The 24,163-nt window shown below is 40.5% G+C and overlaps 2 protein-coding genes across 2 annotated transcripts in view; both read right to left on the reverse strand.

Annotated features, from left to right (window-relative positions):
- LOC134677586 (limbic system-associated membrane protein-like) overlaps positions 1 to 24,163 on the reverse strand; it is a 322,342-nt gene that overhangs the window by 193,233 nt on the left and 104,946 nt on the right. The gene's annotated exons all lie outside the window — the stretch shown is intronic.
- On the reverse strand, positions 546 to 3,757 carry LOC134677302 (uncharacterized). The gene is made up of 2 exons (XM_063535738.1): positions 2,882 to 3,757; positions 546 to 590 (listed from the first exon to the last, which is right to left on the reverse strand). Exons 1-2 carry the CDS (start codon positions 3,755 to 3,757, stop codon positions 546 to 548), a joined length of 921 nt encoding a protein of 306 aa, XP_063391808.1.

Raw genomic sequence — 24,163 nt, forward strand, 5'->3', positions numbered from 1 at the left:
ACAGGGTATCTGGATGGATCAATTAGTATTTATTGTTATTCTGAATCACCAGCAAGAAGTTATTTATTATTATAATAGACTGTCGGCAACTTAAAAAATCCTATTTTTCTAAATACTTAAAAATACATTTTACCCGCTACCTATTTGAAATTTAACCGGAGGATGAAAATTAAAAAACAAAAACTATTTATTCGAGTGACAATAAAAGTTGATCTACCCACATATATGTAGATACTTATATGTAAAAACAAATTTAATAAATGTGTCCATGGAATTTTCGTTGTTTAATTTACATAAGAGATAAGATAATAAACATTTATTAAAACCACATTAAAACAAGATTTATTTTTGTTTTTTGCAATAAGAAAAATATTTATTGAGCTTTAAATGATCTGTAGGCCTATTATGGATGGCTTTATACACATAGCTGTCACTTTTTAACACCGCGGCTTATAACGTGACGGACACCGTTTTATCACGCTGTCACGTAGACAAGAACGACCATCATATCCGTATTGATATGTACAGTCACCTGCAATAGTATATTACTCTTCGAGGGCCGCAAAATTATGTGACTCGCTCTTATGGCTCTACAAATAAAATCGTGTCAGATATTTTTGCGGCCTTCATTGTGTAACATACTATTGCAGGTGACTGTACCTATATCATATCGTCGAGTGACAAGCAAAAGTCGCTAAGTACTATCAAAAAATTAAAGTAACAATGCACTTTATTTTTATTACACTCACACGTAACACGGTGTATTGTCCAATATTTTCAATGGTGTTATTTAGTGACTTTTGCTTGTCACCCGACGATATTATCGTCTTGTCTCACTCCCACAACTGATATAGCTAGATTACGTTACAAGTGTGAAAAATAGGAAATTCGTAACGAGTGGCGATCAATTAAAAATTAAAACACGACCGAAGGGAGTGTTTTAAATCGACACGAGTTCCGAATTACCTATTCGCAAATTTAATGTAATAATATTCATAACATGTTCCGATATACCGGGTGTGGCGTGTAATAGGAGCAAAAATTTTAACTGTAGGCTGTACTTCATCATACTGACCAACATTTGTTCAGCAACTTTTAAAAATAACTTGTGGTTTGATTTTTAATACACTTTAAAGTTTATTCTAAGACGCAATGTATTGCGAATTTTGTTATGTTTAAGGCATGTCAAGCAACGTCAATCACAAATGATATGGCATGGCGATGGCGCCCATTGAAGATAATATTTATTTTGTATGAAGAATAGGAAGTCTAAATACTTCATAATTTTTAAAAGTTGTTGAACAAAAGCGTCACCGTTTGAGGAGTACATTCTATGTTTTAATTATTTGCTCGTGTTACAGGCCACACCCGGTATAGCCATAGGTACTCTGTGAGTCTGTCGTAGGTGTCTGTGTGTGTGTGTGTGTGTGTGTGTGTGTGTGTGAATATTACTCGTATAAATAATACACATTTTTTTAAATTGCCTCTTCTGTAGAAATATCGATATCGAAGTTCTAAGTATTTTCCCAGATACAAATACGACAATTCAATCACCCGATTTACCCAATCTGTCATTCCAGCACAAATCCAGACAGATCGGATAAAAGATTGGGCAACAAAACTATCATGATGGTATCCTACTTACTAATTTCATAAATGTGAAAACTTGTGTTTAGATGTTTATTCCTCCTTTACGCAAAAACTACAATATAATGTTTAGGAAAAGTACAATGAAACACTCCATATGCTAACTCAAAGAGAACTGATTTATTTTCACCAAGCCTACCCTCAGTACATGCATTCCTAATCTACCTACATATACAACACTACCTATTCTACTAAAATTAAAATATAAATATTTAAAGTAAGACACTTTTTATTTACAACCATCTCTATCCGGTAGAAAGACAAATAAGAACTAAATACATCTATAAATAATAGTAAATTAAAACGAACAACCCTAAATACATCTAAAATATAACAGAGAATATAAAAACTACTCAAAGAGACCTCCCCGCGCTACCCCCGGCGCAAAGATGCCCATCACACTCGCTGCGTTACCGCGTTGAACAGCCTTTGCACCAGGAAAAACCCGGAGCGCGGGTCAAGGCCCCTTTCTTGCATGCGGCAATATATTTAAATATTTAATATTATACGCGCCACCAGCATGTGCATCCGAGGCACTGCCACCGCTTTAAAGGGGCCCACTGATTAACAGTCAGTTTGAACTTATTAACAGTTGTTCGGAACTGTCAAAATTTTGTTCTAACTGACAGGCCGATACCGTCCGGCGGCTGTTAATCAGCGGGCCCCTTTAGTCCACTGCCGGTGGCTTGGGTTCGACGACGTCGCCACCCTTCCACACATCGATTGAAACCAGGGATGTTGCGAATATTCGCATCCACATCCGCGGAACATCCGCATTGTTTTCAACATCCGCATCTGCATCCGCATCCGCATGATGCGGATGTCACCTAAGTCGGTAACAGAAACGTATTTGCGGCGGCGCCGCCAGCGTAAGTGCTAGGTAATTTAGTCATTATATTTATTTATTTTATTTATTTATTAGTCAAATAAGTAACACAGCATTACAGTAAAACCAAGGCACTGTGAAACTACAAAATAAAATACAATAAGTACAAAGAAACTACAAATAAAAACCAAAGACAAATTAAACATTAGATTTGGGCGACGACGTAACAGCGTGGCTCCGTTGCGTCGTCTGACTTGGTGTAGGATTCGGCAGGTTGCCCCGGTACCGCCGAAACACCACACCCTTCGGCCAGAAGTCTGCGCTTGCGATGGTGTCCTGCAGCGGCCGCGGTACGCGCACCACAAATGAACTGAAGTGCACATAGTGACGCGACTGTAGCTGGTGCACCCTCAGCGTGTAGCCAGTCTTCCGGCGGACGTACTCCACCACCTCGTCGGCAACGGCGGAGTAATGCAGGCGAGACACGTAGAGCGCCTTACTCGGGGTCGCAATTCGTAAACCAGAATTAACCGGTTCCGCACTGCCACACAGAGTCTTACGGGGCGCCCTGCGCGCCTTGCTCTTCCTTTCCACCAGTGTGAATCCCTCCTTATCCACATTGGTGCGGGAGGACTTTTCCAAAAGGGGAGCCCGTGATTCACACGCCTTAGAAGGCGCATTGACCCGGTTAGCTGCGACAGGCTGACCGGCGACGTCAGCATATGCACGCTGACGTGACTTCGAGGGGACAGGAGGCGGTCGCGCGCGCGGGGGGTGCGTGGGCGATGCAGCGGCGCGTGCGGCACATTTTACAGTGTCAGCAACACGTAAACTAACCGACTCGACTCCAGTGTCAGGTCGATAATCGCTCTTGAAATTTGAAACCGCCGACCGAGTTGGAGCATTCCGCAAACATGTGATTTCGTCGCGTAACTCGGCGATAGTGACTAGGCTAGCTTCAAACTTCATAATAACTTCGCCTAATCTTGTATTAAGGGCCGCGATTTCCTTAAACAAGAGACGAACGTCGATATTGTCCGGGGCACACGACGGCAGGATTGGGGCATCCGTCGCCACAAACTCCGGAATTCGATGCTCGTTTTCCCTTAGGATTTTCATTATATCCTCAAGGGACTTCTTCCCGGCTTCATCTCCTCTCCGGTGAGGTACATAGGTGCCGACGACGCCGAGGGACTGGCACAGCACTTTCTTCGCTTCACAGATGTCTTCCACGGTGAAACTCGACGCACGTGAATTCATCTGGACAGCAGTCACCGCATCCATCGCTCCTTCCTACACCAGCTTATTTTTTAGCTGCAGAAAGGCGAGGAACTCATTCACGATGGGTTGATTCTGTTCGGAGCCACTCATCGCGATCGCGGCCGAGCCGCGCTAATTTCGCAATTAAATTATAATTTAATTACACATGCGTCTATGTCGCTGCGCGCATTGTACACGACCAACATACTGACAGACAGCCTAAATATTAACACCTTATCATTGAAGGTTAGGACTTTAACATTAGTAATTTACACGGTGGCTAAAATTTTACTGCATTCCCGTTGCCAGGGAAGTTTTGGGATTATACTGAGCAACTTTTACTATGGGACAAACCACGAAATCGCGAAAAAAATACCCTTCCATAGAAAATGGACCAGCCAAAATGTATGAAACAGCCACATTTTTTTTTTCGCCATTTCGTGGTTGGTCCCATAGTAAAAGTTGCTCAGTATAATCCCAATTTTTTAACAACCGTGTATATTAATTACTTAACTAATGTTAAAGGCCTAAAACTTTAATGCTAAGGTGTTAATATTTCTAGATTGTCTGTCAGTATGTATATATAGAAAACATTTTAAGAAAATCAACCCTTAAGTGGGTGAAAATGGGATTAAATCTTTTCAAAAACTGCAGTGAAACTGCAGGCGAAGGCTAGCTTGTTTTATAAATCAGGAGATCTGCGCTAAACAATAAATACCGTAACTCTGGAAACATTTCTCACTGTTCCATGTTTCAACAAAAGTGTAAAAAGTCATTTTTAATGCATCACATAAAGTACGTATTAAGCAAACAGTCGCTCGCAGCTGTAGCCCCGGGCTTTAGTGATGTGTCGTTGCCGATGGTGATATTTCCGATTGTAATGCTTTCGGAAATATTGCCGGCTTAACTTGTTACTTAATAATTTGTGTACATATTTAGCTTAAGCTTACTTTAAAGGGCATCGCCAACAAACTGTCTCACAGTAGTAGTAGTAGTAGTAGTAAACTCTTTATTGTACAAAAAGACATATTAAAAATAACATACAATTAGCAGGAAGTACAAAGGCGAACTTATCCCTTTGGGGGATCTCTTCCAGTTAACCTTGTTCACAGTTTGGCAAAACATTAAATTAAGGTATAATATAATAAGGTATAATATAATAATAAGGTATAATATAGGCTAAATATTGTATATTTTCTGTAAAATTTTCAATAAAAAGAAAGTTGCTTCCCGGCTGTGATCAGTGAGCGTTACATCAATACCAATGGTCAGATATAACGAAATCAACCCTGTTTTTTCCATAAGAATTTCGTCATGCAAAATGATTTGTCACTTTAGCCTATCACTAGCCTATTTTGCCTCTATTTTTCCTAAGGAGAAAACACTTTTTGTTTGGTTTGATCTAAACTTTCTTACGTCAAACCTCTGGGTTATGACGTATGACCATCTGTAATGGCAGTATTTTCACTGACCATTTGGCAATATTTCCCGCAACACATCACTACCAAACTTACGGCAACTCGAAAACTTGGCGAATTATGCAAAACTCATGTTTATGTGCTCCGTGCCGGATTTGTGCACAAATTTACAAGATGTTATACATTCTGGATGCAAAACATGCTAGTTATAAGTTCGGGGTCTTAACATGGCTGTAGACGGGGTTAATGAAAACATTACTTGTTATAATTATACTTTGAAAACAACTGTATTATTATAAGGCATAGACCTAGTATTACATAGATGAGCTATACGCGTGCCTCCGTGAGGGACAAAAAATACGCAAATCGACAATTTAATATTGTTTTTTAATATTTAACACGTTTTAACATTCCTGATGACAACATGCCAAAAACAATCTACGTAAATCGGTCGGCTTATTTGTTGCCCATCATAAACTATACTAAATTTTTGGTGGGGAACAAACAAAAAGTGAGACTGTGACAAGGACAAGCTATAATACCGCTTTCTCTGCTACTCCTACTGAAAGTTCCATAAGTGCATCTCGTTCGGTTATTTGGCCCCCGTGTCATCTCTATATTATTATACCTCTATGTTATAAGCACATAATACCTCAGTGTTATAAGCACGAATAATAAGGGCGTCCGCTAGCTGGCGCGGTACGCACGGAACGGGTGAGCGGGTTAAGACGAAACCGGAGCTGAGTTTTTGTAGCAGTAGCCTTAAAATCCCTTCTCACCTCCCTCTCAAACCTTCTCTCCCCATTCATAACCCAACTCTCCCCGCGAAACCTACTCACCCCGTTTTACGGTACTCATAGGTGGATAAAACAGCTTTTTTTCAAGTCCCATGACACACAAAAAGTTGATTAGGTGAAATATTTTTTTAATATAATAAAAAAATATAGAAGTTTTCCAATCAGAATTAGAACATCCGAAACTTTTCAAATGCCCGTGGAATGAAAATTTAACGAACATTTTTACAGAATAAAGTTACGACTTTCACGTGTTATAAATCAACAAAATAAGCTTTTATAAATTTAATATTGTGATGATAAATTAATTAATTTAAACCTATAACAGATCATGAATTAAAAATTAAGAAGACAAACAGGAGTACTAAATTATCGTATTTTAGAATTAACTATATTTCATACACAATATTTAATTAACAATAATTGGTAATACCATGTTGCTCCTGGTCGTCTTCGCGACGGCAGTTTCAGGGGCCCATCTAGTCAGCGGCAAGTCACCACCTGCTTCGATAACATGCTTTAGCATTGTTATGGTAGGTGTCCGGACTTCTCTACAATAGCCCAGTCTCATTGTCCATCCAAACTTCAATCCATAGACCGGTATACTATTAACTTTTTCTACAATAGTCCCAATGCCTGCTGCGACCGGTTCATGGGTGTTTATTGTTGCGCCTGTGAACGGGTTCCAGCAGGCGTTCTACATGACAATAAAACTCTCCAAGGGGCCTCTACGTGTTGGATCTATATCCCCACGCAAGCCTATCAAAAGACCGGGATTTGTAGGCCCGTGAATTCCAAAATGGAGAAACAAATAATAATAATAATAATAACCCCCCAAAGGGATCACCTTGGCGTGGTGGGTGGGCTTACGGGTTGGTGATACCATTTGATAGTCGAAACATCTAGACCGCACCCCAATTAGGGAGATACAATGTATTTGCCAATGTCAACTAGGCTTACCCTTCCCAAACTAAGATCCCAACTTTCCTATCTTTTCTTCTTCTTCCTTCCTTTTTCTTTGATCTTCTTCTTCCTATAGAATAATGAAGTTACGTTCGAGATGTTTACGTTCAGGGCCGCTTCCCGAGGGCAATCGTCGGGGCGCATCTGGAGCCGTTGCTGGATGCCACAGCATGCGATCCAACGGCGATGCGGAGTTGAGCAGGCGGGCTCCCATCGAAGAATCTGTTACAGCCGCAGTCGGGCCGCTTCCCGAGGGCGATCGTCGGGGCGCACCTGGAGCCGCTGCTGGGTGCCACAGCATGCGATCCAGCGGCGATGCGAAGCTGAGCAGGCGGGCTTCCATCGAAGAATATACTACAGCCGAAAATCCCCCAAGCCGTGAATCATCACCCACTTCGTTGTGTTCCTTCATTCCTCCGTCGCCATCTTCTCTGTTCTCTTCAGTCCCGTCATCACCAGCCTCTTATTTAATTCATACAGGTTCCGAGAATACGTCAGCGAGTACGTCACCTTTTGACTTACCTAATACGACCGAGGACGTTGTGCAGGAGGCAAGTTCTGCCAACCAACCTGCACCCGCCACGGCTCGTCAAAATGTGCGCAAGAAATGGTCTCGAGAAATGAACATCTTTATCTTGCGCACATACTTTAGAATTACTGCACTTGGAACTGAAACTAAAAAATATTTACCACAACTACATGATGAATTCAGCCGAAAATTTCCGACTTTCAAAGTTAGCAGACAACGACTAGGGGACCAACGGAGGGCCATAGTAGGAAATAAACTATTATCAGATGCTGATATAGCAGAAGTTAGGAAATTAGCCGAAAATGATCTGAAAGATTATTCTTCACCTTACCATGAAACACAGCAGACAATAACGCAAAATAGTAGCCAAAGAATGAGCTGGTCGAATGAAATTAATGAATCAATAATGAGAGAGTACTATAGAATAACAAACTTAGAAACTAATACTACAGCATACAGGAAACCACTATATCAGGCAGTTATTGCAAAACACCCTCAATTGTCACATGTATCCGAACAGCGAATAGCAGACCAACGACGAGTTATTGTCAATAATAAATATATCACCGAAGAGAGACTACAAGAGCTTAGACATGATATTTCGAGTGAACTGACATTAGATGACAACAGGATTCTAAACACAGGTTCACATTTTGCCAACATTTTGACTGATACTCTACAGACTGACACACTTGAAGAGACTCTTGCATCCGAAAATCATAGCATAGGTCACCATGAGACTCAACTTGATAATTCAAATACCACTGAAAACGATAGACTACACTGTATCCCGCAAACAATGCAAGACGACATAGACCAAGCGTTTTTAGCTGCTAAAGAACGGTTTGACAGCTCTAACCCCACTGAAAGACCCTGTATACCAAAACAAACACCATCTAAAAAACTTGCCTCTATTGTACATTTTATTAATTCCGTGTTACTTCCAAGATACCTACCCGACAATTCTGACTTTGATACCACCCAAACAACCCTTTATTGTGCTGCGTTCGTGGCCGCCACGCAAAACGGTTCTAAAATTAGAGATACACATGACACACGTCAATATAGTCATCACCTCCCCACTTGGCAAAAGAGATTACAGGACAGAATAGACGATTTAAGAGCTAAGATTGGAAGACTCACCGAATTCATTAATGGAAACTCAAGTCCGCGACTTACAAGACACATAAATAACATAAAGCGACAATATCAACTTCATTCGCGACATGAAAACGAAAACACACAACTTAGTCATTTCCTCGATACCCTCAAACAAAAGCTCAGCGCTCTCACTAGTAGACTCCGCAGATATAAAAAGACAACCCTTCGCAAAACGCAAAATAAGCAATTTAAAATGTCAAAATTAACGATCGCCAATTCCTCCATGCCACCCTACCAATTAGATTCGGAGGACTCGGTATCCGTCAAATTTCAGGTGTCGGCTTACCAGCATTTCTGTCCTCAGTACATAGTACGCTCACCCTCGTAGGCAAAATCCTTACGCCATCACTCCGTGGTTTCGAGGTAGCGTACTTGTCTGAGGCAGAAGACGCCTGGAAAATAGCCTGCCCTGGAAGAGACCTACCCATAGATAAATCAGTTCAGAGAATCTGGGATCAACCTATCTGCACACAAGTACATTCCCACATCCTAAACTCTTGCTCCACCAGCCAGGAAAAAGCACGCATCCTGGCTGTTTCGGAAAGAGAATCCGGCTCCTGGTTACATGCTCTCCCCTCCTCCAACTTTGGAACATTACTCGACAATAATACCCTCAGGCTGGCTGTCGGTCTTCGCCTAGGATCCAACATTGTCTCACCCCATCGCTGCCCCTGCGGAACTTTTGTGGACAGCCTTGGACACCACGGTTTATCGTGTTCTAAAAGTGCCGGCCGCCTATCACGCCATGCCTGCCTTAACGACATCCTCCGTCGGGCCTTCGTCAGCGCCAACGTCCCAGCCATTCTCGAACCACCTGGCCTCGCGCGCGACGATGGCAAGAGGCCCGACGGAATGACCCTTGTGCCCTGGAGTGTGGGACGGGCCCTTATTTGGGACGCAACGTGTGTGGACACCCTGGCACCGTCTCACCTCGGTTCAACATCATTGAGAGCGGGCGCGGCGGCCGCAGCTGCTGAGGCAGCAAAATGCCGCAAATATATAGCTCTCACTGACCGGCATATATTTGCGGCATTTGCAGCCGAAACTCTGGGACCGTGGTGCCCAGGGGCCCATAAACTAGTTCGGCAACTTTCCAAAAAAATATTTGAGGTCACCGGGGACCGTAGGGCTGGCTCGTTCCTCGCCCAACGGATCGGCATAGCCATCCAAAGGGGGAACGCAGCCAGCCTTATGGGAACCCTTCCACAGGGTTCGGACCTGGGTGATCTAGCCTAATATATACATATTCGGCTAGATCACCCACATTATGTTATATATATTTTTTTAGGTATTAGTTTTAGTTTTTTTAGGTAGTTTTATAATTTTAGGTTAATTTTATTCTAAGTTTGTTTTTAATTATGTTTATGGTTTTATAAAATAAAAGCAATTTACAAATAATGAAAAAGTTTTTTATAGGACATTACAGGAACCACAAAACAATAACCGAGAATCGGAACAAAACCCTAAATCACCCACTGCGGAAGAATTACATCATTTTTGGTCTGAGATATGGTCTAAACCGGTGGAACACCGGCGTTGTAACTGGATCGAGACTGAATATGAATCACTAGCTGCTTTACCCGAGATGACCTTTGAACAGATAAGTCTAGATCTACTGCAATCAGTTATAGGGAAAACGCACAACTGGAAAGCAACTGGTTCTGATAAAATTCACAATTACTGGATAAAGAAATTTACTTATTTACATCCAATTTTGCTAAAACACATTAACCGATTCATTCAGGACCCTAAATCTCTACCACAATATATCGCGCAAGGAACAACATACATGTTACTGAAGGACAAGACTGACACAGAGAACCCTGCTAAATACAGGCCTATTACCTGCCTACAAAATATTTACAAAATCATTACATCATGTATTAGTAGACTTATATACAGGCATATTGACCTTCACAACATAGTAGCTGAACAGCAGAAAGGGTGCCGCCAGAACAGCCAAGGTTGTAAGGAACAACTTATAATAGACGCAGTTATTAGCAAACAAGCACTCTGTAATAGACGAAACATCTACACAATGTACATTGACTATAAAAAAGCATTTGACTCTGTACCACACACCTGGCTTATTTATATCCTTAGACACTACAAGATCCATGACACTATAATTCAATTTTTACAAAACACGATGTTACACTGGTCAACTGTTATTAAACTTTTCAACAAAACGTCAAACATAGAAACTGAACCTATTACTATTCGCAGAGGCATTTTTCAAGGAGATTCCCTTAGTCCGCTTTGGTTCTGCCTTGCACTTAACCCGCTTTCTAACCTATTAAACAATAGCCGAACTGGATTCAAACTTAAATACGGAAATACCTCGCACACAATATCCCACTTAATGTATATGGACGATATTAAGCTTTATAGTAGTAGCCTAACTGATATTCACAAACTTGCAGACATCACACAATCGTTTTCTTCAGACATTTGCATGGAATTTGGTATCGACAAGTGCAAAATTCAGTCAATTCGAAATGGTCAATTAGAACACAATAGTTACACCCTAAATTGCGGCGATCGAATCGACCCAGTTGATGATGAAGTCGGCTATAAATACCTAGGCTACCAACAGACACGGCAAATTCATCACAAAACAACTAAAAGAACACTCAAACACAAGTTTACAGCAAGGCTTCATAAAATCCTTAATACACACCTTAACGCAAGAAACACAATAAAAGCAATTAATACGTATGCAATTCCCATACTTACATATTCTTTTGGTATTATACAATGGTCCCAAACAGATCTCTGTAATCTCCAAAGGAGCATTAACACGTTAATGACGAAATACCGCAAGCACCATCCACGAAGCTGCACCCAGAGGATGACTTTACCGAGAGCTGATGGTGGAAGGGGCTTGATAGATATCAAAAACCTTCACAACAAACAGGTAAGATCACTTAGAAAGTTCTTTCACGACCAATCCTCTCGCTCTTCAATGCACCAGGCCATCGTTACGAACGACAAAAAATTCACCCCGCTGAATCTAAACGACCGTACAACACAAAAAAATGAGGTAACTACGGAGCCACTGCAGAAACAACAAGCGTGGGTGCAGAAGGCACTTCACGGTAGACACCGACTGGATCTCACCAACCCCAACGTCGACAGGCTGGCGTCCAATATGTGGCTCAAGAGAGGTGAGTTGTTCCCAGAAACGGAAGGGTTTATGATAGCCATCCAAGACCAAATTATAGACACCAAAAACTACCGAAAACATATTATCCGCGATCGCAATCTAACCACAGACTTATGCCGACGCTGTCACGCAGCCTCAGAGACAATTCAACATATTACAGGAGCATGCCGATCCATAACCCAGACTGACTACAAGCATCGACACGACCAAGTTGCAGCCATCATACACCAATACCTCGCATTTAAACTCCACCTTATTGACAACAGGACTGCCTACTACAAATACTCTCCGCAGACTGTACTAGAGTCACCCGACTACAAACTTTACTGGGACAGAACTATAATTACAGACAGAACTATCCACTACAACAGGCCTGATATTACCCTTCATGACAAAACCGCAAAAATTGTATATCTGATCGACGTTGCTATACCTAACACCCACAACCTCTCTTCTACACACACCGAAAAGATCAGTAAATATACAGACCTGTCTATAGAGATTAAAACCCAATGGCGAGTGAACACAGTTAAAACTATTCCGATCATCGTTTCATCCACAGGTGTTATCCCCCGCACTTTGCATTCCAGCCTCAAGACTCTTGATATTCACCCACTCACGTACATAATCCTACAAAAAGCTGCCATTATGAACACATGTAGAATAGTTCGAAAATTTCTAGCTCTAGAACAATAGAGTCGAAAATACATTTCTATATTCGTTTGGCCAAAAGCCCGCGGATATGAAAACAAAACTTCCTCCAATTGGAGAGAACAATAAAGAAATACCAATAAATAATAATAATACTGCGAAGTACCGTACTACAAGTACTCACCTGCGCCTGTTCTCGAGAATGGTCGTGCCACGCTCTATTGGGATCGATCTATCATCACTGACAGGACTATTGTAGCCAATAAGCCTGATATTGTGATAATAGATCGATCGCAACGTCGGGCCATGCTCGTTGACATCACCATCCCCCATGATGAGAATCTCGTGAAGGCCGAGAAGGACAAGTCCAGTAAGTACCTAGACTTGGCTCACGAGATAACCGCCATGTGGGATGTTGATTCGACGATCATTGTCCCGATAGTCGTTTCAGTGAACGGTTTAATAGCGAAGAGTCTCGACCAACATCTCGAGAGACTCTCGCTAGGTGGTTGGATCAAGGGACAGATGCAGAAGGCGGTGATCTTGGACACGGCGCGGATAGTACGTCGGTTCCTCTCTCTGCAGCCCTGACCACCGGTAGCTTGGGCCTTGCCCCGCTGCTGGCGGCACCCTAGGTTAGGTTTTTTATAATGTGTTTATATGTATTTTTATTGTTTTGTAAGTGTTTTTATATTTTACTTTTATATTCATATTATAAAAATACCTAACCTAAGACGATAAATAAATAAATAAAATAATAATAATAATAAATTTCTTTATTTCGGACAAACAAAAGTATCCATAGAGTGTTGGTAATACATACAGGCAAATATCTTAGAAACTAGTGTTAGTATTTTTTACATTTTAATTAAACATCTATGTTTGGCTAATTTATAATATAGATACCTGCCTACACTACTACTACAGCATAGCAGGCACCTATACTACAAACTGGGCTACACCTTTTATCAATTCGGTCCAATGCTTTAGCATCGGACAATCATACCTATCAGCAATTTCTTTTAGAATGCTGTTGGGACTACACCTCACACGACTTAGTAATGAGACTATATTTTTACGTAATACAGTCTGAAAACCATCCGTGTGAGCAGCCACAAACATGCCCGATGCAGAGCACCTGCTAGGCAGTCCCATCAGCATTCTAAAAGCATTGTTATACTGTACGCGCAAGGCGTTGTAGGCTCGTTTCGTGTACCGGACCCACAGGCTGCTCGTGTACAAGGATTGACAGTACGATTTAAATAGCGTGATTTTTACATCACGTGAGCAACGAGCAAACCTGCGGGTTATCATATTACTCCGAACCGCCAACGCCCTGCGCTCCCTTTCTAAATCTAAATCATCCCTTAGGTCGCTCGTGAGGACGTGTCCCAGGTATTTAACCTTGTCCACGACTTGTAATGGGCTAGAGTTCAACATAATAGGTGGTACATAGTATGGCTTAATTTTACCCGCCTTAAATACCATCACCTCACTCTTTTTAGTGTTGTACTCTAGCCCATGGGTCAAGGCGTAGGCTTCGCAGTGGGCAAGCAGCTGCTCCAGCGCACCGACAGACGGGCTCAGTAGCACCATGTCATCGGCATAACTTAGGCTGTTGACACAAGTGCCCCCCACATAGCACCCAGCATGCATGCCACTCAGCCCGACTATCAGCTCGTTGATGTATAGGTTGAAGAGCTTCGGTGAAGTGATACCACCCTGTCTTACGCCACATTCAAGCCTATACTCACTGGATAAACTGCTCGCCCACCTGACCTGGTTTAACTGATTGCTGTACCAGTGCCTAAACAGTCCCACACACTCCGTCGGTATACCTGTCTCACTTAGTTTTTGCCAAAGCAGATCATAATTGACTCGATCAAATGCCTTGGACAAATCGAGGAAACATGCATACACGGGGGTTTTCCTATCTGTATAATACCTGACCGTGTGCTTAAGACATAGAATTGCACTATCTGTGGACAGCCCCGCTCTAAAGCCAAATTGGCCGTCGTGTATATTTAGGTATTTGTCTAGCACATTGTCAAGCACACGGTCAAGTATCTTAGCTGTAGTGGTGGCGAGCGAGATAGGCCGATAGTTCGCCTTGTCAGATAGGTCACCCGTTTTATTTTTAACCACTGGTACAACAATCGTCCTCATGAGCTCAGCCGGAAGGTACGAGTGACCAATGCATAAATTGAGAAACAAAGACAGTACTCGAGGTAGGTGCACTCCTGCATATTTAAAGTGCTCTATACTAAGGCCATCATGGCCAGGCGACTTACCCCTCTGCATATTACTGATGACCGAATTAATTTGTTTAGAGGTAAAATGGATAAAACGCCCGGCCCCGACGGCCCTCTCATTAGCTTTTTGCTGGGAGACAGAATTTACATCAAGCAGCGATTTGACATTGAAGTGCTCTCTAAATATGTCAGCAATCTCCCCACAGTCCGACTTACCCTCCACACTCACCGGCAAGCCCGGCCTCACGTTCATTTTCTTAGTCCCATTCCAAAAATCCTTGAACTTTTTATTTTTGTGGGAGGTAGCTAGTTTGTCCATAAGGATCTGCTCCTGCCTGCTTTGACACCACTTAAGTCTAGATTTGAATATTTTCCTAGAATGATGCATAAGATCAAAGACCCTACCCTGACGTGGTTTACCAGCTAACTCCCACAACTTGAATTGAAGCCGGGCCTCCTTGTGAGCTCCTGCAACATATTTATTCCATCCTGCTAGACAGCGACCCCTGGCTCGCTTACCACATTTAGCTGTCACCTTCGCAGCGTTAGATAAGGTGTTAATGACCTTGATATACATGTCATCGATAACTTTACAGTGATTTCGGTTATCACACATCCCGTCACAACAAACCCTAAGCGAGTCAGGAAGGTCAATGTCCTTCAATTTACTATTACATATCCTATTATATTCATCAATTTGATCTATCTGCCTTACACCCCATATTACACCACTATTTACATATTTATCACAAATATTAATTACAGGTTCCAATACATTAATATTACATTCAATGAGCATAGGGAAATGATCGGACCAAAAAACATCGTACATAACCGTAACGTTGCTTATAGTATTCCAAGCACATTTCGTCACAATACAATGGTCCAACCATCTCCTACACCCATGTATGTCACTAACGTATGTATACGTATCAGAGCCCACGCCCAATTTATCTATGTCCGCACATATCCATTTTTGCTCAGAGCAGAACTCCATCATCTCATTATAGAATGGCTCATTAACGTGAGCGTTATAATCCCCTAGTATAAACACCGCTTGCACATCATTATTATCTGCAATAGTCGAAGAAAGCGCACCTAAACACTCTGTGTACAACGGCATATTATCATTTGAGTCCGTAGGCATGTATATACACCCCACTAAAAAAGATACGTCACCAGTAAGTAAAATAACCTAATATAAAAATTAAAAATACCTATCAAAATTTGGTGCCCTTGATAATGATAGTGATTTTAGGGAAAGAAAAATCAATAAATATGAATGTTGACAGACCATAAATAATTGAACAACAAACACAAAATAAATCACGAAATAATAAATATATTTTAGACAACAATTTTTATTTAACAAATGGGAAAATGCTATAAAGTCTGGGTAACTTGACCGTGATGTCACATTTATGTTTCATATAAATTCCGAGACTAATTGTTTTGATAATTGGAAAATAAAAGTTGATTTGACTTGTCAGTCGGACAGTATTAACCTTCCTGTGTTAAGGATTCTAACTAATTGTTTAGTCATCTTTTTGAAATATTTTCGTGTCTTAAGTCGCACGATATACCGCTAGGCTAACATCGCTTACCAATGTTATAAAACAGCAAGAAATAACAAGTAACTGTCAAAAATATTTTTTGTTACACACTTTTATTGCTGACTGCACTTTCTCTCTTTTGCATGTCTATCAAGTACTTCTCGAAACCTTTCAAATGAGCCTAAACACAGTGTGTTTATGTTTTTCCATCGAAGAGTTCCTTTGGCTACCTTCCGACTGCACTATCAGATCAGCTCCATGTTAGCATATTATTGCATTGACATCGGAAATATGGAAGTATGCGAAATTTCAGCTCAATCAGACACCCGCAAGTGGTTCAAATTTAAGTTACACAATTTGAAGCACCATACAGTGTGGAAAGATAAGTCGGGCCCTAGAGGGAAACTACCTTAAATCCTTAAGCTGGCTCATTTTACTTAAAGGAGACATTCCTTTATTTTTAAAAAGAAACAAAACTGTATTCAAAGTATTTTTTCTTAAATTTGGCTTGTCTAAAAAATATTAGATCTTATGGATATTTTGTACGACAGACGAGTGTAAGACCTAATGTTTCTTGGAGAAATGTTATCATTAACATTAACTGTATCGACTTGTAGAATAAAATTGCGAATTTCTATTTTTTGGAATTTTTAGTTGGTTTGAGTCCCGGGCGAGGCAAGCGAGTTTTAGAAAATCTTTGAATGCAGTTATGTTTCTTTTTAAAAATAAAGGAATGTCTCCTTTAAGTAAAATGAGCCAGCTTAAGGATTTAAGGTAGTTTTCCTCCAGGGCCCGACTTATCTTTCCACACTGTATATAAAGAGATATATACTCGTAGGTATATGCGCAGTGAAGCTAAATAAAAGTGTGTAATAAACAAAACAGTTATAATTAGGACAAAAAGACAAGAAACAATAAATTTCTAAAGCAATTCGGATTTGAATAAAATTTCCTGCATTATTGTGTACTTTTACAATTTCCTCTATTTAGTATTCCGGAGAGTGCCGCGGGAATAATAAATCAGATATTTGTTATCGTGGCAGCTTCTTCATTAAAAATATAATTGTACCTGTTTACTCAATTTTATTTTTATTTTGTGAAGACTCACGCTATATAGACCAGTGCCCTGTTTATCAAAAGCTTGTAATACAAAAGTGGAAGTACCTTTCTAACAAAAGGTATCAAAAAGTGACATTCGCTAGAGTAGTAAATAAATAAATATTATAGGACATTTTTTACATAAATTGACTAAGCCCCACGGTAAGCTCAAGAAAGCTTGTGTTGTGGGTACTCAGACAACGATATATATAATATATATAAATATTTAAATACATAGAAAACAACCATGACTCAGAAACAAATATCTGTATCATCATACAAATAAATGCCCTTACCAGGATTCGAACCCGGGACCATCGGCTTCATAGGCAGTGTCACTACCCACTAGACCAGACCGGTCGTCAAAGTAGTGTTAGTTACAATCTTTTGAGAAACGGGCTCCAGGCCGCGCCCGGGTCAAGGCGCCCGATACGTAATTTTCTATGACGGCTGATCGGTGACCACGTGGTGCTTTTCATAGAAATATAGAAATCGAAAGCTCCGGCTCGGCCCCGCCGGCCCGGTCTAGCGTGAGTCCTCCTTTATTGGTGATAATTTGTAAACATAAAATGAGAAAAAATAAGGATACATTGAGGAAAACTCTTATACTTATTTATTATGAGTAGAAAAAAATACTCCCTGTGGCGTTTCTTTCCAAAAGACAATTCATCACAAAAATATTTACAACACTCGTTTTCATTGAAAGATCTCAAGATGTAGCGGCATCCAAGAAAATAATAAATCAGACTTTAATCACATAATCAGATCGCGGAAATCCTGAAGAAAGGCCAGGTCAAGAGCACCCTAAACCGGTGAGCGTGTACCTATGAGGAATGTTATGAAAGTGAAGGAAGCGAAAGAGGTATGGTTTCATTGAGTATTTCCCAATACTTTAACCCTTTACCTACGGGTGTCAACCAGAGTTGCCAGTAAGGCAACACCGCTGCAGTACGGGTGTCAACTATAGTTGATCGAAGTAATGGTCGAGTTCAACATTTTTTTTTAAACAAAACGAGACCTTGTGGATTGGTAATAGCGGTCACATTATGCACTGTGATTAGTATAGATACAAAGAAAAAAATATCAAAATATTTCGGTAGATGGCTCTGACATAAACATAATTTTAAAATTACCGCTTTTTTGCTGGCAACTGAACTGGACAATATGGCGGACAATAGTGTTGTTTTCAAATTTCATCAACTTGTTGTCGATATGAGAGTACGGCGTGGGAGTGTTTGGAGTGTTATTTTTAGTGTTTTTTACCGTTTTTGGTTCAAATATTGGAATTTAACATGTTATGAAATCATTATTAGGTACTATTGTACCTAATAATAATTTCACCACAATCCTAACTTGTTAAATTTCAGTTTTACATTTACTAGGTTATCGACATATCGACAAATGTGTCGATTGACGCACATCACTATTTTCCATAAGCGGCAAATTGTTTTTGTGCAACGTTTTTTGTGATTGATTTTTATGCATTAATTTCATAATTATCGTTATTTAAGTGTTTATTTGTGTTAAGTATATTATAAACTAATGTTCTTAAACGTAAACTTGTGAGATCCGCGAGTAGTAACTTAAAAATCTTCTATTTCTTAGTGACTGGTATATTGCTTGATAGCAGAAAAATTAGTGAATATTATTACTCCAAGTGATTATTTATTGATGAAACACATTATACTTATTGTGGGTGTGAAGTTTCAAGTGTGTAGCTGTAATACTTCAAGAGTTACAAGTAAGTGAAATAATGCCTAACCGCTGACTCTCGCCAAAACATGCCCGTATTGGGCGGTGACGGAGCGATTAAATAGCCCGTAGGTAAAGGGTTAAATGGCGTAGTCAATAGGATACTAACCTACGATCCTGCAGGGAATCCGATTTCCAATAAGAATGTAGGTATATAGAGCCTTGTCTATAAATATATGTACACCGTGGGCTAGAATAACCCGGCAGATTTTAAACGTGTATTCTGGACCGCATTTGGGCATTTTCACTTAAAATTGTACCATTTACTTTTTTCGAAAATCCATCAACTTTTGCGTTATTCCTACTCAAAACCACGAAGACTATCGATCTGGGGCCCACTGACTAACAGTCCGCCGGACGGTCAGTTGTTCGGAATTGTCAAAATTTTGTTCTAACTGACAGGCCGATACCGTCCGGCGGACTGTTAATCAGTGGGCCCCTAAGAAAAAAAATGCGTCCCAAAAATATTACAGTTTTCTAACGCATTTTTTTATACATTTTGTATGGACCGTTACAAAACGGACATCCAAAATTTGTGTGAAAAACTGGGGACACTTTTTTTCTTTATCTCATTAAATAGTATTCGTGTTTTTAAACTCGTGCGAAATAACTCGCGTTGTGGTAAGAAAACTGATGTATTGAGTTACCACTCTTTCATTACTTTTCTTTGATATAAATAAATAAATAAATAAATATTAGTGGACATCTTACACAGATCAACCTAGCCCCAAACTAAGCAAAGCTTGTACTATGGGTGCTAGGCGACGATATACATACTTATATAGATAAATACATACTTATATACATAGAAAACACCCATGACTCAGGAACAAATATTAGTGTTCATCACACAAATAAATGCCCTTACTGGGATTCGAACCCAGGACCATCGGCTTCGCAGGCAGGGTCACTACCCACTAGGCCAGACCGGTCGTCTATTTCGTATATTTCGTCTGACTACTAAACAAATAAACAGTAAAATATTGCCATTTGTCAAACTCGTCGTTGAGGCACACCTCACCTAATTAATAATTAATCACGACTCCCCGGGGCCATCAAATTAATTATCCGGCTAATTTATTTGCCCGCTCGAATAAAGGAGGTGCGACTGGGGCGATTATTGTGATTGTGGCACGATTTTTAGGGTTCCGTACCCAAAGGTTAAAACGGGACCCTATTACTAAGACTTCGCTGTCCGTCCGTCCGTCCGTCTGTCACCAGGCTGTATCTCACGAACCGTGATAGCTAGACAGTTGAAATTTTCACAGATGATGTATTTCTGTTGCCGCTATAACAACAAATACTAAAAACAGAATAAAATAAAGATTTAAATGGGGCTCCCATACAACAAACGTGATTTTTGACCAAAGTTAAGCAACGTCGGGAGTGGTCAGTACTTGGATGGGTGACTGTTTTTTTTTGTTTTTTTTTTTGCATTATGGTACGGAACCCTTCGTGTGCGAGTTCGACTCGCACTTGCCCGGTTTTTTACAGACTTGTACAAAATTAGGTTTTTAATACGACTGATTTAACAAATATTTATCCGGTCTGGCCTAGTGGGTGACCCTGCCTATGAAGCCGATGGTCCCGGGTTCGAATCCTGGTAAGGGCATTTATTTGTATTATGATACAGATATTTGTTCCTGAGTCATGGTTGTTTTCTATGTATTTAAGTATTTATATATTATATATATCGTTGTCTGAGTACCCACAACACAAGCGTTCTTGAGCTTACCGTAGAGCTTAGTCAATTTGTGTAAAAATGTCCTATAATATTTATTTATTTATGGACCTATTTCGGACCACTAGTATTTTGGGATGTAGGTAAGACTCGAAAAGGCTTAGTAAATTGCTACCCTGTTACTTGAAAATTAGTCAACTCCTCTTCTTTTTATTACAGTGGCAAAACAAACAACTTTGGCCTCATTTTGAACTGAAATGTCGAAGTGTTCAATTCGATTTAAATCGAAATAAATTAATTTCAAAATATGTTATCAAGGGTAAGGTTGTACTAATGTAAATGGGCCCACTGATTACCAGTCCGCCGGCCGACAGAGTCAGACCAAGAAAAGTCTGTAGCGGATTTGATAGCCCACGTAGTGAAAGTGTTATTTTACTTCTATGAAATTATGACGTAAGTATAGAATAACACTTGAACTGCGTGGGCTATTAAATCCGCTGCAGACTTTTCTTGGTCCGAGTCTATCGGCCTGTCAGTTAAACGCAACATTTGACAGCTCCGAACAACTGAACGGCTGATATCGTCCGGCAATCTGTGGGCCCTTAAAAAGTCGCATGCAAAGGTTATTTCGCATAAAACACTCACAAAACGTTTTATGCAGTCCTCAGGCCGAAGTGTCACTTATCCCGAGTTTAAAGTCCTCAACTTTTCGGCTCTAAACATCGGGCTCTTAAAAATGGGCCAAGTGCGAAACGAGATGAGAGAGAGGGTTCTGTCAACACGATTTGTGAAGGGCAGTTGTCAAGAGAAATTTGCTCAGAGCATTTAGTAACTAGAGACGTCATAGCTGTCATTTTCTGTACGAAACAATCTGCTGATTTTTGCGGGGGAGGGGACGTCAAATGTATTGTTATTTGTACATGATTCGTACGTAATAGCCATGTCAAATCAGTCCATACAAAAGTTTGCACAATTGTGCAAGTTTTTCGGCAGAGGGGTAAGCTCTTAAAGGCGACTCCAGTTATTGATGCTCTAAGGAAATTTGTAACAATGTCAGCCGGTTGTTTTAAAGTTATAACCGGTTAATACTGTGTTCCTTCAGAAATTATTTAGAAGATATAATATAACTGTTAAGAGTCACACAGAATAAGTACTAGCGACCCGCCCTGGCTTCGCACGGGTTGACAAATTATACACTTAAACCTTCCTCAAGAATCACTCTATACTTGATATGTGAAAATTGCATGAAAATCCATTCAGTAGTTTTTGTGTTTATCGCGAACATACAGACACACGCGGTAGGTGACTATGTTTTATAAGGTGTATTGATTATAATATTATTCACCGACAGGAGCCATGCTTTTAAATTATGACGATGATGAAGTATTCAGATCATTTTGCACATCTCGCCCTCTTACTTACTGCTATTGACTGTTCTCTTTTCAAAAAAAAAATCACCCAGCCCCGTATTCAACTTCTCTAAATATTGTTCAAATTAAACGGTTAAACCCCAATTTCTAAATACGAATAAATAAAACCTCGCGGAACCCTGCCGGCCTCTAAAACATTACAATTGCAAAGCGGCCATTTGCTTTTTACAATCCACCATTTTGTTTTCGTTTTGGCGCCTCGGCGTAGGTTTACCATGGTTCATGGTTTTTGTGGAAATTATTCTGAAGTGCTAAGCCAAAAAGGCCGGTGTCTGTTATTAATCAAGAGCACAATTCTGTATTTTAAATCTTCTCGAGGCAGAGGTGTAGAGGTGTAGAGGTGTAGAGCCGGTGTACTCGAACCCGGGACCATCGGCTTCATAGGCAGGATCACTACCCACTAGGCCAGCTACACCGGGTGTAGCTTTATTTGACGTTCATAAGCGCATTGTTGTTGACGACCAGCCTGGCCTAGTGGGTAGTGATCCTGCCTATGAAGCCGATGGTCCCGGGTTCGAATCCTAGTAAGGGCATTTATTTGTATGATGATACAGATATTTATTCCTGAATCATGGTTGTTTTCTATGTATTTAAGTATTTATATATTATATATATCGTTGTCTGAGTACCCACAACACAGGCCTTCTTGAGCTTACCGTGGAGCTTAGTCAATTTGTGTAAAAATGTCCTATAATATTTATTTATTTATTGTAATATGCCTAAGTACTTGAGTACTTGAACTATCGTTATCTTTATCTTATCTTTATGTTATTTTCATCTTTCTGAGCAGCTCCGCCCTAAACTTTTAACTTTATAATGCAGAAACAATACACAATGAAATCTACAGGTTTGTACAGGTATGTACAAATATGTATCCAGAGGTGCTAAGCTAATAGTTTTTCCGACTGTATATGATATTCAGAGGCCGATTTCCGATGTCGATATTTATTAAAAAAAATTGTATCAGTAACAATAGTTTTTAGTAAGACCATAATAATAATAAATATTCTTTATTGTGCACCATACAGTTAAAAATACACAGAAAATTAAATGTACATTAAAGGCTAGGTAACAACAGGCGGTCTTATCGCTAAGAAGCGATCTCTTCCAGACAACCTTTCGGTAGCAGACTATCTTAAGTCCCCCGGGATCACAAAGCCGTGCCCGGCCCGAGGCGCCCGAGTATGTCATTTTCTATGACGGCTGATCGGTGATCACGTGGCTTTCCATAGAAATCGAAGCGCCGGTAGCTCCGGCCCGGTCCCGGTCTGGTCTAGTCTAGCGTGAGTCATCCTTAAATAATTAACATACAAAGAATGATTTACTTTACCATTTATAATATTAAACATGGATTGAACCCATACCACAGACAAAACATCCTCAAGACTGAGCATAGTCGCGCTACCCCCCTCTGCCACGCATACGGTAATTTTACTCCATGTTCGAGTCGAAAGTGTATTTGTGTGACGTTCGTGTCTTTGAACGACCAATCACGGCACGGGACTTCGCTCACCTCGTCCCGCGCACCCATGCATTTTTGGCATCATCGGTTGCATGAAATAATTGCTCTAAACTCGGTCCAGCACCTCTAGCACAACTGGCCGCGACAGGCGCGAGAAGTGACAGATCGGCGCGACTTGGCGGCTTGTCGCGTGTTGGCAGCACAACTCAAGCGCGAGAGCCGCGACAAACTCGCGATCAGGTGTCACTGTCAGAAAATGACAACGATCGCGACTTTGAACTAAAATCCGTAGCACAACTGCCTATTTTGAGACAAAATATTCTCTCGTCTTTATGTCAATCCGCGAGTCGAAGTCTACGCGACTTTATAACGCGACTCGCTCTCGCGGGTGGTTTGCTTGTACTTTTTCAACTAAACTCATGGTAATTATAACTTAAAAACAAGTTTCATATATTATGTAATAATATAATTTGTATAATTACTTATTGCCCTAAGGAATAAGGAAGTATGGAACAATCAC

This window comes from Cydia fagiglandana, chromosome 26 (assembly GCF_963556715.1).
Source record: "Cydia fagiglandana chromosome 26, ilCydFagi1.1, whole genome shotgun sequence".
In the NCBI taxonomy this organism is placed as follows: Eukaryota; Metazoa; Arthropoda; class Insecta; order Lepidoptera; family Tortricidae; genus Cydia; species Cydia fagiglandana.

What these genes read in the sequence shown, in the direction of transcription:
- LOC134677302 (XM_063535738.1), bottom strand. Translation starts at nt 3,757, where the DNA reads ATGGATGCGGTGACTGCTGTCCAGATGAATTCACGTGCGTCGAGTTTC. An exon ending in AGACTGGCTACACGCTGAGG is followed by an intron (nt 591 to 2,881) that starts GTGCACCAGCTA and finishes TTTTATTTGTAG; the next exon opens with AGCCATAAGAGCGAGTCACA.